The sequence below is a fragment of the Oncorhynchus mykiss genome, chromosome 18 (assembly GCF_013265735.2).
Source record: "Oncorhynchus mykiss isolate Arlee chromosome 18, USDA_OmykA_1.1, whole genome shotgun sequence".
Classification (NCBI taxonomy): Eukaryota; Metazoa; Chordata; class Actinopteri; order Salmoniformes; family Salmonidae; genus Oncorhynchus; species Oncorhynchus mykiss.
In genome coordinates this window covers 20,558,183-20,574,545 of record NC_048582.1, presented here as the reverse complement: position 1 = coordinate 20,574,545, position 16,363 = coordinate 20,558,183, and the positions used below count along the sequence as shown (strand labels likewise).

The following is a 16,363-nucleotide window of genomic DNA, read 5'->3' as shown; positions in this document are numbered from 1 at the left end:
CCGGGCGGAGTGTCCACTGAGTCACTCCAATCATGTTGATCTCCCTTCTTCTGTTTCATCGTCTCCATAACCTCCAACCTCCTCCTCTTTTTCAGTACTGATACCTTTCTCTCCTCTCCCCTTTCTTTTTTTCCTCCCTCTCCTCTTCCACCAGTCTCTCCTCAGTATCCGCGGCTCCCTCTTCTCCCCGAGGAGGAACAGCCAAGCTAGCCTGTTTAGCTTCCGAGGCCGCGCCCGCGATGTTGTCTCCGATAACGACTTCGCCGACGACGAGCAAAGCACGTTCGAGGACACCGACAGCCGCCGCGGCTCCTTGTTCGTGCCTTGCCGTGTCGAGTGCCGCTCCAGCACGGTCAGTCAGACTAGCCTGGCCCCTCAGCGCGTCCTGCTGCCCGCCAACGGCAAGATGCACTGCACCGTGGACTGTAACGGCGTCGTCTCGCTAGTGGGAGGGACCTCGGTGCCCACCTCGCCTGTAGGACTGCTCCTGCCTGAGGTGAGCTATAATTTTTATCAGTCCAGGCTCCAAATATTATTCATTTTCTTTTGATTGAGCCAGATGACCGGGTTTGCACTTTTGGGATTATTCAGTTGGTTCCATTGCCCAGCTAAAGTATTTGACAGAAAATAAATACTATTTGAAGTGAACCCAACATTGTTGGTTTAGTCATGGTTAGGGTCAGGAGTCCCTTACAGGCCACCTAGTCCGTACACTGAATAACTCTTCCAGATGTTTCTTTGTCTCCAGGGGACGACCACTGACTCTGAGATGAGGCTGAAGAAGAGGAGGTCTCGCCAGGCTTCCATGGCCTACCTAGATGAACCAGACAGAGCCAGAGCCAGAGCTATGAGTGTGGCCAGTATTCTCACCAACACCATGGAGGGTTGGTGTCACACCAAGTTATTAAATAATATGTTATTATACCAGACCGATGAACCGAACATCTTGAAGCCTACAACAACCATTATAATGTGTGTGCCATCAATGAAGTGTCCTCCTTAGCATGATAAAAGCATGATAGCACTTTCCTGAAAGTTAACTATATGATATTTGATACTTCTTATACGTGCTTATAACAAGTCATAATGCCTTAAAGCCAAAATGTGGACATGTATACATACCAACAGGCGGCAGGTAGCCTTTAACCACTAACCAAAAGGTTGTTTGTTCAAATCCATGAGTCGACTGGGTGAAGAATCTGTCTGTGCCCCTGAGCAAGTAATTTAACCTTAATTGCTCCTGTAAGTCACTCTGGAGAAGAGCGTCTGCTAAATGACTAAATCTTTTTTTTTTAAGGGGGGGAATGACTCCAAAATGTGTCTGTTTTAACCCTTTCCAGAGCTTGAAGAGTCCAGGCAGAAGTGTCCACCATGCTGGTATAAGTTTGCCAACACCTATCTGATCTGGGACTGCTGTCCTATGTGGTTGAGTTTCAAGGGGATCGTCAACACGGTGGTGATGGACCCCTTCGTGGACCTGGCCATCACCGTCTGCATCGTCCTCAACACCCTGTTCATGGCCATGGAACATTATCCCATGACCACGGAGTTCAATCACGTCCTCTCTGTCGGGAACTTGGTAAGTGTTCGATATTATTGACGTAAACTTGCAAGGCTTTTTCGAAATATCAAGCTGTTAAAGAGAGACTGTCACTAGGATGGTTTTCTCCCCTAACAGCCATTTCTAATTGTATATTTTTTTCTTCATACAATACATCAATATATATTTAGATATTTTTTACACCCAAACCTTTCACTCAGCAATCTATGTCAAATGAATCGTGAAATAGAAACACAGATGAATAAATGCCTTACAGAGTACATCTATTGAACAATACTTCACAACACATACATCAGAAACAGTTACAAATGATAGAGATCCATTCATGGATGTACAGGTCTGGTGGATAAGAGTTCAGCAATGTCCGCTGCTGCTTTTTTCATTTCTAAGGAATTTGTACGGAAAATCTCTTGCGCCTGATATATATTTTTCACGGTTTCATTGTCTAAGTCTATTTTAAGAAGATTCAGCCATCAAGTTGGCCATATACTATTGAAACTGTATACAAAGATGTACATCTATCCACTATCCATAGGTCCAAATATGTGTGGCTAGCCAAGCTTAACCCACACACTACCCACACAACCACTAACACTCAGTCTATGGAAGTATTTCTAACCGTGCTCAAATCTAACTACTGTCTCTGTCTCTGTGTAGGTGTTTACAGGCATCTTCACGGCTGAGATGTGTTTCAAGCTAATCGCTCTGGACCCCTACTACTACTTTCAACAGGGATGGAACATATTTGACGGCATCATTGTCAGTCTGAGTCTGATGGAGCTCGGCCTGGCCAATGTAGAGGGCCTGTCTGTGCTCCGGTCTTTCCGATTGGTGAGATCCCACTTCTGACACCAGTTTCTCCCGAGTTGACCCTGTCAGAGCAGATTGTGTACCCTCTAGTTGCCACATTTCTACAGGAAACATAACCATACTACCCCCCCCCCCCCCCCCCCCCCCCCCCGCCTTAGCTGAATGACAGATGCCCTTTCTTTTACGTACTCCTTGATACAGTGCTAATATTCATCTTCATCCTTTGTTGATTGATGCTAGCTAGATATTAATACCGTGGTCACAACCAGGAACAACAAAACTCCTCATGTGATTCTTCTTGTCAACAGTTGAGGGTGTTCAAACTGGCCAAGTCTTGGCCCACCCTGAACATGCTGATCAAGATCATCGGTAACTCGGTGGGAGCTCTGGGTAATTTGACACTGGTCCTAGCCATCATCGTGTTCATCTTCGCCGTGGTGGGCATGCAGCTGTTCGGCAAGAGCTACAAGGAGTGTGTGTGTAAGATCGCAGACAACTGCCAGCTGCCCCGCTGGCACATGCATGACTTCTTCCACTCGTTCCTCATCGTGTTCCGGGTGCTGTGTGGGGAGTGGATCGAGACCATGTGGGACTGTATGGAGGTGGCTGGCCAGAGCATGTGCCTCATCGTTTTTATGATGGTCATGGTTATAGGGAACCTGGTGGTAGGTGTTTTTGCTGTTAGTCATTGTATATCCCAAAATCCCCATACCTATGGATGATATCACTCTACTTATGATAAATCTTTCTTGGTCAATTTGTGTTTGACACTGGTGCAGCAAATATGTTTTAAGCCTACCCATATTTAAGTGATATGCAATTTTCAATTTGAACTGAATCTCCATATTAACAACTGAACCCAGATCAGAATGGACTCCTTTCCTCCCTCTGTCTCTACAGGTTCTGAATCTGTTCCTGGCCCTGCTGCTCAGCTCCTTCAGCGCCGACAACCTGGCGGCCACGGACGACGACAGCGAGATGAACAACCTGCAGATCGCTGTGGGCCGCATCCAGAGGGGCGTGGCCTGGGTCAAGGTGGCCATCCGCCAGGTTATCCAGAGCCTGTTCCTCGGGGGCGGAGCCACCAAACGGGTCAAGGGGGAGTCACTGGAGGGGGGTAAGACCCTGGACGAGCTCCACAGCTCCATCAATGGCAAGGGGGGCAACTGCATCTCAAATCACACGTTGGTCGAGATCAGTAAAGATCCGAGTGGGGTCTATCTGAAGGAGGGGAACGGGCGGCCCGGAGGGGGGTTGGGGGTGGGGTTAGGAGACAGTACGGAGAATTACCCAAAGGAGGAGTGCAACTACATGTCGTTCATCCACAACCCCAGCCTGACGGTGAGCGTGCCCATCGCGGTGTGCGAGTCAGACTTTGAGACCGCTATCACAGAGGACTTCAGCAGCGACTCGGCCTCCGAGGAAATGTCGATGGGCAGCAAAGAGGTAAGAGGTTTGACCAGAGACCCCTTTGCTGCTCCGTTAAGTAGCAACGAGCACAGTCACATCACATATTTTAATTGTGGTATCTTTGAGTGGTGTCTGTGTTAGTTTTGAGTGGTGTCTGTGTTAGTTCTGAGTGGTGTCTGTGTTAGTTTTGATAGGTGTCTGTGTTACTGGAGGTGCCCTGATTTAGCTTGAGCTTAAGCAGAGTGAGCGCTTTTGGGACTATTCCATTGGTTTGCACTTTTGGGACAATTCCATTGGTTTACACTTTTGGGACGATTCCTTTAGTTAACACTATTGGGATTGTTCCATTGGTTTACTAGTCTTGTGAACCAGAACTAACCGTGTGTGCTCCCGTTACGTGTCATGTGTAGTGAAACCGAATGTGAGCTCAGGAGATCAGGATGGTTGAACAAGGCTTATTTGTTTACACCTTTTGGACTATTCCATTGGTTTACACTTTTGGGACTGTGCCATTGGTTCCATTTTGTCAGGCAAGCTAAATACAGCGTTTTTTTTGTCATATGGGTTTGACCAAGGTCTGCTGTGTTTGACGTAGATCTGTAAACAGAATCAGTGGTGAAGTGGAAGGGAAACGCACATAATCGGCGTTCACACACCTTTTCATCTTGCCAGGCGTTTACCGACCTAAAGTGGAAAAATGCATTGAAAATATAGGCAGCGTTACTTTGTTCACCGATTCTTTTTTACCACTACACATCAATGGATAGAATCTGAGAAGTCCAGACTTTCCAGAGGCAGTTACCAGCTAGTTGTTTTGCTGACTCATGTGGGTGTTCACGGATGTGTGTGGGTGTTCACGGATCTGTGTGTGTTCACGGATTTGTGTGGGTGTTCACGGATGTGTGTGGAGGCTCACGGATGTTTGTGGAGGCATACGGATGTGTGTGGCGGCTCATTTCTCACACATTTAATCCCTTTCATTAGAAATCACACCAGAGAGATTTTAAAATATCCACATTTTTACAATAGACTGTAAATTAAGGCCGGAAGACAGATAAAGGACTTAAAATATCCCACTCACTGGCCCACACACACACACACACACACACACACACACACACACACACACACACACACACACACACACACACACACAGACACAACATTCTGGAGCAGATGTTGTAAATACGATGTGTGTCTGCTTCGAAGACATAATATCACGTTAGGCTAGGAGGGTAAGCCTTCTGGGCTCTGTAGCCCCGCCCCCACATCTCCAGACCAGAGCTAAGGACAGGGAGTGTCGCCAACCTGCCCCCAGCCAACTCCTTCAGTTATTAGAGAAAGCTAGCCTGGTCTGTTTCTGGCCATGACTCTCCATGCAACAAATATGGATTAGATGCCAGCTACTGATCCCCCTTCTCCCTTATGAATTAGTCTATTTATTTGGGAACGGGATCATAAACCGTGTGTGTGTGAGTGTGACTTTGTGCTATGAACAGTACAAGGTCAATTGTCGTCCTCACAAACTGTTTAATCCTATTCTATATCATCCCAGAGCCTTGTCTTCTAAAGTGTTTCTCTGTGGATAACCTGTTTCCTTATGTGCCTTGCAGCTGATTGATGAAAACAGACACCGAGGTTGTACTGTACATTATGAGCTGGCTTTCACGGTTGTATCACTCTACCTTGCTTAACCCACCGTTTGTTATTGCAGCTGTGTTACAGACGCTCACAAGGTTGTCAGTGAGAGAGAGGAGACTTGTAAGACCATTTTATTCTACATAGCACTAACCATGAAGACCGCCTATGCCATTTTACAGAACCAACCAATACTTATCTTGCATCTTTTTCAATGGATTGCCAATTTTTTTGTTCTCTGCCTGACTGCCCTCCCCAACTGCTTCTGTTGTCCCTGGCCTTTCTTTTCTTCTATCCCCCTTCATCTCATTTCTTTATTTCTAGTTTGATCATCAGGCTTTTTTGTTGTAGTTTCAACACCATTATGAATGAGCTGCATCCACTTTTCAAATTGATAGGTGAAGTCATGTGACTTGTTTTTGCCTCTGATTTCCTTGCTTGGTTTGTATTGATTGATTTTGGAGGTGATTGGCATTGACCACCCCCCAAGATTGAGAAAAAATAACAGAGAATGAATGAAGAGAGAAAAGGAGGAGTGGAAGAGACAAAGATGAAATGAATTAATTTTGCCCAAAGTACTTTAGGGTAAATTCACGAGGGTTACATGTTCTTCCTGTATAGATCTAGTGAATATTTTGGAGTCTGAATATTAGTCTCTTTGAACCCCTGGTAGATTTGCGGTTGCACAGTCAGCCATACCATACTGAACTGATGCAGCAATTATAGCAAACACCGAAGTGAAATCAAGACGCAAATTACATATTGCCTTCCAGAAGCATGGCAGGAGGGCACCCTCAATTTATATATAGCCTTTGCCCTGAACAGAGAGAGAGAGAGAGAGATGGCAGGGAGAGAGATTGGAAAAGAGAGAGAAGGAGAAGATGTGTGAAAGAATAGAGAGAGGGAGGGAGATGGAAAGGACGGAACAAGCAGGATGAGAAAATGTGTGAGACAGAGGGAGAGATAAAGGAACATAGAGAGATAGAACATGTGTGAGAGAGGTGTATATATATAGAGAGAGAGAAGAAGGAAGAATTAGAAAACATGTGAGAAAGGGGAATATAATGTGTGAGAGTGAGAGAGGTATAGAGAGAGAGCGCCACTGATCCTTCTGGAACATTGCGCATCTCGGGGCGGGAGGGGCGTGGAGGGCAGCATGCTTCCATCATTCCCACTACATATTAGCTGGGTCCCACGGCAATCAGACCTGCTGCACTGTCGAGTACTGATGGCATGTTACTTCTCTGTCTGCCAGCCAGACGCCCCAAACTCCTGAAAACAGGACAGGCATTCCACCTACAGAGCTAAGCGAGGCCTTCTCACCATACAGTACACAGAACACTGTATTGCATCTTTTTATGTTTTATTTAACTAGGCAAGTCAGTTGAGAACAAATTCTTCTTTACAATGACGGCCTACCCCAGGCAAACCCTAACGACGCTGGGCCAATTGTGCACCGCCCTTTGGAACTCCCAAATGTAACGGATGTGAAACGGCTAGCTTAGTTAGCGTGGGCGCTAAATAGCATTTCAATCAGTGACGTCACTTGCTCTGAGACCTTGAAGTAGTAGTTCCCCTTGCTCTGCAAGGGCCGCGGCTTTTGTGGAGCGATGGGTAACGACGCTTCGTAGGAGTCAGTTGTTGATGTGTGCAGAAGGTCTCTGGTTCGCGCCCGGGTATGAGCGAGGGGACGGTTTAAACTTATACTGTTACATTGGTGCCGTGACCCGGATTACTAGTTGCTGCGGAAAAAGGAGGAAGGTCAAAAGGGGGGTGAGTGTAACGGATGTGAAACGGCTAGCTTAGTTAGCGTGGGCGCTAAATAGCGTTTCAATCAGTGACGTCACTTGCTCTGAGACCTTGAAGTAGTAGTTCCCCTTGCTCTTCAAGGGCCGCGGCTTTTGTGGAGCGATGGGTAACGACGCTTCGTAGGAGTCAGTTGTTGATGTGTGCAGAAGGTCCCTGGTTCGCGCCCGGTTTAAACTTATACTGTTACACAAACAGTTGTGATACAGCCGGGAATCGAACCAGGGTCTGTAGCACTAAGATGCAGTGCCTTGGACCACTGCGCCACTCAGGTGCCCAATCAGCATGTAGATTATATATTTATATATAAAAATATCTCTAGTACTGTACTATGGATAACTTGCATGGAATGCATGCTCTAATGTCAAAGTGTGCATTATAATCCAATGATTATCCTGCCAATAGCAAAGAATAAGGACAGTAGTACTAGTCATCCCCAGAGATCCCTCCAACATTATTTCCTCTTGGAGGGACATTTCCTCTTAGTCTCCAGTGGATAATCCTGTTAGAGTACCCCATTTAGCTGTGTCTCCCCTGTATGTTAGCATGGTCACACTGCGTCTAATGTTATATTAGTATTCATTCTATTGTTATTATCTGATAGCTCCAGACCGCATGCTGTCTTGTAAACAGTGCACAGTACTGGGTTTTGCTGGTTAGCTAATGTGGTAATACCCATTTAAACAGAGACCGAAGCTTGTGCTTTTCTTAAGGATGGGGAAAAAAAATGTGTTTTCATGTCAATGAGGAAAATGTTCAGTGTTTCGGGGGAGGGAGGGAAGAAGGGGGAATTGATTCGCTATCGTCTTTTGATCGATGGGGCTATCCGCCACTCAAATGCTAAATCCTGGGTCATTTTTCAGTGGACATGAAAATCCGTCAGCCCACGTTCTCCTGCTTGTTTTCCGATTTCAGGATTGGAAATGCACTGGAATACTGCATGCCCCCTTCGACTGTCTGAGCCGATTTCAAACATACCCACAGTGCATTGTAACACCAACCTCTCCCTGTAGCATGTATTGTTGCTACCGGGTGCTGTATACTACAGTGTGATTGGATCTCACCTGATCAAACTGATCTCAAGCCTGTAGGTACTTTTGATCGACCCTGCATGTAATGATGATTACAATGATGAAACGAGTATAACTCTGACTTTAAATTTAAGCCAAAGTCATGTCTCCCGTCCAGACCAAAGTATCTGGTGAGACTACTGTACTGTTACAGTCCATGACAATGGAGAATGAACCATTACAAGAATCTTAAGAACTCTAGTAGCTCAGAAGGTTGTCTCTCCCCCCCCCCCCGCAGAAGCTCCCTATAGAGCCCCAGAACCTTATCTCGTCGGAGGGCAGCTCGGTGGATATCGGTCCCCCGGGAGATGGAGCTGAGTCAGTGGAGCTGGAGGACGAGGAGTCAGAGAACCCAGAGAACTGCTTCACTGATGGTGAGGGAGGGAGGGGCTGGGGGAGAGGACGAGGAAGAGTGGGGGAAGAAGGAGGGAAGGGGGGGAGGGAGAAAGGGACTAGTGAGAGGAAGGTTTGAGAGAGACTTTTCCTTTCACACATCAGAAGTAGTCTAGAGGGAATTCCGAGCTCTGATAGATAGGAGGGACTGTTTGAAAAATGGGAGGAGAAGTTTCTTTCAGGCAAGGACAATGCATTATTTTATCTTCTCTCTCCCTCTCTCTTTCTCTGTCCCTTTGTCTCTCCCTCTCTCTTTCTCTGTCCCTTTGTCTCTCCCTCTCTCTGTCTCTCCCAGACTGTGTGCTCAGGTTCCAGTGTTGCCAGGTCAACGTTGAGGAGGGCAAGTGGAAGATGTGGTGGACTTTGAGGAAGACGTGCTTCCTCATCGTGGAACACAACTGGTTCGAGACCTTAATCATTTTCATGATCCTGCTCAGCAGTGGCGCTCTGGTGAGTGGCTGCTGCTCACCTGGCCTGTGTAATGTTGTACCGCTCCTTTAAGGAAAGTCAATTAAACGTGGGCTCGAGTTGTCTTTACATCACAATGGGAGTGTCAAATAATTACAGTCTGCTTACTATGATGTAGAGTGAAGATGAACTTTATGGCTTCTTGGTTAGCCTGACACTTCTGTTTTGAACTGAAAACTGAAACGTTGATTAGTCGGAGTGTAGTCATCAGTAGGGTTGAGTCCGGACAGGGAAAACTCTGATCCATATGCATAACTAGGGCCCAGAGAATTTCCTGGTCATGTCTTGTGTACAGAAAAAACTCAAAGCTCTACAATTTACCAAAAAAACACCAACCTATGTGACTCAAAACACTTGACAAGCATGACCTTAGCCCAGACCTCAGGCACTGTCAACTATCCGATGCTTGATTTCTTGTTTGTGTCTCCGTGTAGGCGTTTGAAGACATTTACATAGAGCAGAGGAAGACCATTAAGGTAGTGCTGGAGTACGCAGACAAAGTCTTCACTTATATCTTCATCCTGGAGATGCTGCTGAAGTGGGTGGCCTACGGATTCAAGAAGTACTTCACCAACGCCTGGTGTTGGCTGGACTTCCTCATTGTTGATGTAGGTATTTGCTGGAGTTGTATGCAAACTCCGTACACACACGATGACCTTGAACACGCTTTGTCAGCAGATGAATTCAAATCTAAGCTTTGGATAGCAGTGTAGAGTGATTTTATTCATTTTGTGATTATCCATTTACCAGTTGGAATGAATGGAAATTCCATAACATTTTTTACCCATGCACCACACATAGTTCTCCTGCAAATGCCTCTCCTGACATTGCTTATTTTTCTCTCTCTATCTCTTGCTCTCTGTTTTTCTCTCTCTCTGTCTCTGTCTCTGTTTTTCTCTCTCTCTCCCTGTCTCTGTTTCTGTCTCTCTGTTTTTCTTTCTCTCTCTCTCTCTCTCTCAGGTGTCTCTGGTGAGCTTGGTAGCCAATGCGTTAGGCTACTCTGAGCTGAGTGCCATTAAATCTCTACGAACCCTGCGGGCCTTAAGACCCCTGAGGGCCTTGTCACGGTTCGAGGGCATGAGGGTAAGGTTTACTGGAGAACATGTTTCTTGCTGAACTGCAATCAGAAAGAGCCTCTCAAGCAGCTTTTAGGATATTTGTTATGATAAAGTCCACTGCAATTGAGTCTTTTGAAAATAACTAAATGTCATAACTAAATGTAACTTATTTTAGGAGACGAATGCCTTGTTACATTTGACATCTTGTAGCATTCTTAGCCGCAGTCCTTTTAAAATGGCTGAGGCTTCTAGAAGGAGGAAAATAGAAACCAGTGATGTATTTTAAATGGACGCATGCCTGTGGATAGAGCTGGATTTCGAGATACGTCTCTCGTTGTGTGTATCTGCGTGACGTTCTCCACATTGTGTCGATAGATTCTAACATTGCTCTGCCTCGATGTTGCTTGTGTGGGGCCTTTTGATGTGTAATTATTTTTCTTTGTGTGTCTTTTCATTTACAGTAAAACACTTGTTGTGACTTCATCCTGACTCTTCTAAGGTTTTTTCTGTTTTGCTTTTTAACTTTTGAGTGGTTAAATGTGCTCTGTCGCCACTCCTTTGAAAGAGCGTTTCCTTCCTTTTCCTTTCCTTAAATAGTTAACTGTCAAACTCTTGTGGTAGTGCTTGTAACATGCTTTGTACTGAAAATAACAAAGTGAAAATACTGTACACATATTCTCATGTGTTCCTAAACCTTACACAATATTTCAATATTACCACCGCTATTCACCCTCCCTATACATGAATATATTATTATAGCATATGTTATCATCTATGGTAACCAGAATTCTTGGATAAGCCTAGAAATGCATGTTTTCTTGAGTAACAAGTGTGTGCATTTGAGCTTCAACTTTATCTCACTCAACACATTGTCACATTACTTTCTAGTCCTATCCAGAGAAACCTCAGCGAACCGGTTTGACCGAGCCCTCTAACCGTGTCATCTGTGATTTGACAGGTGGTGGTGAACGCCCTCCTGGGTGCCATTCCGTCCATCATGAACGTGCTGCTGGTGTGCCTCATCTTCTGGCTCATCTTCAGCATCATGGGCGTCAATCTGTTCGCAGGGAAGTACTATCACTGCGTCAACACCACCAACGACGAGACCTTTCCCATCGAGGTGGTCAACAACAAGAGCGACTGTCTGGCCCTGGCCAATGACAGCGCCCGATGGAAGAATGTCAAGATCAACTTTGATAATGTCGGGGCCGGGTACTTGGCCTTGTTGCAAGTGGTGAGTGGGACAGTTGTCTGTTGGCGTTCGGGAAGATTATGCTTTAAATCTGGTTTAAAAGTGTAGTTATTATGAAACATGCATAAAATTTTCATTTACACTGAGTGAACAAAGCATTAGGAAAGCCTGCACTTTCCATGACACAGACTGATCAGATGAATTTTAGTGTGTCAAGAACTGCAACGCTGCTGGATTTTTCCCCCTCAACAGTTTCTCGCGTGAATCAAGAATGGTCCACCATCCAAAGGACATCCAGGCAATTTTGACACAACTGTGGGAAGCATTGGAGTCAAAATGGGCCAGCATCCCTGTGGAATGCTTTCGACACCTTCTAGAGTCCATGCCCCGACGAATTGAGGCTGTTTTAGGGACAAAGGGGGAAGCAACAATATGAGGAAGGTGTTCCTAATGTTTTGTACACTCAGTGTATATACCGAATGCCTGTATGGCGGTCTTGTTTTTGACTTTCTATGCTGCTTTTGTGCTTTCAAATCAGTGTGGAGTATTTTTTTTGTTTTCGAGACATAGCTTAGCACCTTTCACAGAGTATTGTGACTGTTCATTTAATATTTTCCACCTGCTACCAAAATAGCTCTCCTAAACCAAAAGTAGTGGAGCGGAGCCTGACTGCAAGGCTGCAGCTAGGGAACAGGGAAGTCAGATGTAAGTAACCACTCGAGTGACCCCTCAGAGAGTAACTCATTCTGTTCTCTGTTCTCTGCTCCTAGGCAACGTTCAAAGGTTGGATGGACATCATGTACGCAGCTGTGGACTCTCGTAATGTAAGTGTTTCCTTGGGGCTCTGGTCATGGTGAATGGCGGACAGTTTAAAGTCAGGTTGACTCTTGCATTTACGGTTTTGAGTTGACATTTTTTTATTGGAATGTTGGTGTTTCTTCCCTTAGGAATGTCCTGTAAATAAGGGTTTGACTTGAATATGTGCAATGATTAAACGTTTTACTGTATATCTTTCTTGTTTGTGTTTCAGGTGGAACTTCAGCCCCAATATGAACAGAACCTCTACATGTATCTGTACTTCGTCATCTTCATCATCTTTGGCTCCTTCTTCACTCTCAACCTCTTCATTGGTGTCATCATTGACAACTTCAACCAACAGAAGAAAAAGATACGTATTCTGTAGTGAACAGGTGTTCGTGGACAGTGTTTTGTCAAATCCGCTGCTGGCTGAGAGATTATTCTAAATATGGCAGGCATATGAGTTACACACACACATTCCAGTCGCTAAGAGAGTTGACACTGTGAATGCAGTCTCCGTGATACGGAGACAAGAGGAAAAAGAAAGAAAGTTCAAGGAGGAAGAGGAGAGAGCGTAAAATAGCCTGAGAGAGATATCGAGAGGAGAGGGATGAGGGAGGGAGAGATCTGAAAAGCGCGCCTAGCCCTGAGCTAACAATGACTGAAAGAAACTTGAGGGAGAGAGAGAGAGAGAGACGCTTTGGGTGTACGTGTGTTAGGTTTTTACCAGGTTTTGTGTTGTTCCCTTTACTTTGGAGGTCAGGACATCTTCATGACAGAGGAACAGAAGAAGTACTACAATGCCATGAAGAAGCTCGGCTCCAAGAAGCCCCAGAAGCCTATTCCCAGGCCAACGGTTTAACACTGATATTGACACCTATTGATTTTACAATAACCATACAACCAAGCAGTAGCTCAAATATTTAAGACGGATTAAGAATTCATATTTAAGACGGATTTCTCAAAATAACAAAAAATGTCAAATCAATATTTATTTTGAATTCTCACAGTAATGCTGATTAAATGTATTTCTATCACTCTCTACCTCTCTCTGTATCTCTCTCTCCCTTCATCTGCCTTTCCGTTCTAGAATGCATTCCAAGGCTGTGTGTTTGACTTCGTAACGAAGCAGGCTTTTGACATTGTCATCATGATCCTCATCTGCCTCAACATGGTCACTATGATGGTGGAAGAGGATGACCAGACACCAGAGAGGGAAAAAATCCTCCACTGGATTAACTTTGTCTTTATAGTGCTCTTCACTGGGGAGTGTACGCTCAAAATGATATCCCTCCGCCATTACTACTTCACCATTGGCTGGAACGTGTTTGACTTTGTCGTTGTCATCCTTTCAATCGTAGGTAAGAACCCTGACTCTTCATAGTCTTTTGAATCAAAATGTAGCATTCAGAATAAATGTTTGGAGTTACCGAGAAATTGTTTGTGTTAAATTGGTGTGGTTTTTGTTTCTGTCCTTACAGGTATGTTTTTATCAGAATTGATTGAGAAGTACTTTGTTTCCCCAACGTTATTCCGAGTCATCCGACTTGCCAGAATCGGCCGCATCCTCCGTCTCATCAAGGGCGCCAAGGGCATCCGGACGCTTTTGTTCGCCTTGATGATGTCACTTCCTGCCCTGTTTAACATTGGCCTCCTGCTTTTCCTGGTCATGTTCATCTACGCCATCTTCGGCATGTCCAACTTCGCCTACGTCAAGCACGAGGCGGGAATCGACGACATGTTCAACTTCGAGACGTTCGGCAACAGCATGCTCTGCCTGTTCCAGATCACCACGTCGGCGGGCTGGGACGGCCTCCTGGCTCCCATCCTCAACAAGAAGGAGCCCGACTGCGACAGCCAGATGGAGCACCCGGGCACCTTGTACCGGGGAAACTGCGGCAACCCGCCAGTGGCCATGTTCTTTTTCGTCAGCTACATCATCATCTGTTTCCTCATCGTGGTCAACATGTACATTGCCGTCATCCTGGAGAACTTCAGCGTGGCCACCGAGGAGTCGGCCGAGCCGCTGAGCGAGGACGACTTTGAGATGTTCTACGAGGTGTGGGAGCGCTTCGACCCGGACGCCACGCAGTTTGTGGAGTACGACAAGCTGTCGGACTTTGCAGACGCTTTGGACCCACCGCTGCGAATGGCCAAGCCCAACCACATCCAGCTGATCAAAATGGATCTGCCCATGGTCAGCGGGGAGCGCATCCACTGCCTTGACATCCTGTTTGCCTTCACCAAGCGTGTCCTGGGAGAGGGTGAAGGCTTGGACCTCCTCCGGGGCCAGATGGAGGAGCGCTTCATGGCCTCCAACCCCTCCAAAGTCTCCTACGAACCCATCACCAGTACCCTGCGGCGCAAGCAGGAAGACATGTCTGCCTTGGTGATCCAGAGGTCCTTCAGGCGCTACCTGGCCCGACTCGCCCTGAAGAAAGCAGCAGAGCTCTACAAGGAGCAGCCTAAAGGCAGCGTGATGTATGAGCTGGAGGACAAGGAGGTGCTGGTGATAGGACAGTTCGCGGACAACTCCACCTCCACAGAGAAAACGGACATTACGCCCACCACCGCCTCGCTGCCTTCGCACAACAGTGCCACAAACTTGAAAAAGGACCAATATGAGAAAGAAAAGAGGGAGAAAAAGAAGAGAGACAGATCTGAGAGAGCAAAATAAATAAGCGAACAAAAGGACAAATGATGAGTACGAAGACGTTTGCTTTGAAGAAAAACAGTTTTACAGATTTGGAGGACCGATGTATGCTAATGTGTTGGTGGAGAGGGTGTGGTGGTGTTGGGTGCTAGGCCAAACTGATGTGTAGCTAGCTGAGGCCTGAGAGCAGGATTGGAGCCATTTAAGGGGACTGTTCCAGGGGGTTACATAGTAACAAGGCAGGGGAAGATTATTGTTATGTATCACTGCCAGGAGTAAGTGAAAGACGGCGACTCAAAATGCCGTTGCGTAACCGCTTGTGATTTTCTGTTGAGTGTTACTATCTGACACACATGAGTATACTGTGAAGTTTTCTGTAGCGAGTGCTGCTGCTACCATCATACATCCAGTGTCTTGAATAACGGTCGCCGTGTTACTTAAGGTTCTTGCATTTTTGTACAATTTCATTGTTTTTTTATGGTAAGGAATGTGTTATTGTGTAATTGTGAGAATGTGTCCACTGCTTTTCACGGTTGTAAAAACACCATGTACAGCAAAACTCAGCGACTAAACAAATCCATGTTCCCAATACTAACGCCATATGTGTTTTGTTACTCCCAGAACTATTTGTTCTCAGGCAGCAGTTTTCGTGTATCCCTCTGGGAATAAGTAGGCACTGTATATGTAACTAACCGGGTCTCCTGCACACCACAAGACTGTGCTAGCCCGCTGAGGTAAGGTCTGAGACTTAGCTCGGGGGAGCTAACCCAGGTCTTCAGGTTACTCATCACGTGAACGTTACATTATGCACAAACTAATCATCGGTGACACTTGGTAAAGATATATCTCGTACTATATCTCGTACATCTATATGAATGGCTGTTGTTCTCCCCTCGCTGTTTCTATGAACACGCCCACGGCCACAGAGATCCTGAATGTATGTCAACAGATTCATTGAGAGGGATTCAATGAGATCTTCTTCATTTTCGTAGACATTCATTGTCACAAAGCAATGTGTCCGACAGATGTATTTCAATATCTCTCTCTATCTCTCCACTCCTTGTTTCTGTCGAAACACTCGTGTAAAGAAAGATGACTAACAAAAATATAATAAAGGGAACACATTGATGGTCTTTTGCCAAAGATGTCTAACTCCATTATAATACGTGCATATGACACCTGGCGTTGAGTTTAGCACTCGTCTGTACTCCACACTGTACTCGTAGTTCATGAATGATTTTAATTCAAAGCCTGATTCTTTCAAGCATAGTGATTTGGTTCGATTTATAAATAGTATGGTGTCCTATATGGACCCACAGTATGCATAACACTTCCATTTGATGTAAGAGCACTTTTTATCTTCTCATGGCCACGCCCCAAAGGGTATTATGTGAGCGTGCGCGCGCGTGTGTGCGTCTGTGTTTGTGTGCAGACATCTCTCTGTGTGTGTGTAGCTACTGTTGCTTTTCAAATGAACTTTTAGGTTGCCATTTTTCTACAACTTGT

The 16,363-nt window shown here is 45.7% G+C and overlaps 1 protein-coding gene across 2 annotated transcripts in view; it reads left to right on the top strand.

Moving 5' to 3' along the window:
- LOC110497093 (sodium channel protein type 2 subunit alpha) overlaps positions 1-15,989 on the top strand; it is a 37,197-nt gene extending 21,208 nt beyond the window's left edge. For both annotated transcript variants that reach the window (XM_036952241.1, XM_036952242.1), the window contains exons 12-27: positions 155-496; positions 749-884; positions 1,341-1,579; positions 2,219-2,392; positions 2,680-3,036; positions 3,272-3,817; positions 8,534-8,669; positions 8,984-9,138; positions 9,591-9,764; positions 10,117-10,239; positions 11,173-11,448; positions 12,177-12,230; positions 12,437-12,574; positions 12,956-13,060; positions 13,295-13,565; positions 13,686-15,989. In XM_036952241.1, coding sequence (XP_036808136.1) covers positions 155-496; positions 749-884; positions 1,341-1,579; positions 2,219-2,392; positions 2,680-3,036; positions 3,272-3,817; positions 8,534-8,669; positions 8,984-9,138; positions 9,591-9,764; positions 10,117-10,239; positions 11,173-11,448; positions 12,177-12,230; positions 12,437-12,574; positions 12,956-13,060; positions 13,295-13,565; positions 13,686-14,881 — 4,422 coding nt within the window. In that variant the 3' untranslated portion in view covers positions 14,882-15,989. The remainder of the gene's footprint in view (positions 1-154; positions 497-748; positions 885-1,340; positions 1,580-2,218; positions 2,393-2,679; positions 3,037-3,271; positions 3,818-8,533; positions 8,670-8,983; positions 9,139-9,590; positions 9,765-10,116; positions 10,240-11,172; positions 11,449-12,176; positions 12,231-12,436; positions 12,575-12,955; positions 13,061-13,294; positions 13,566-13,685) is intronic.
- Positions 15,990-16,363: the final 374 nt, after the last annotated feature.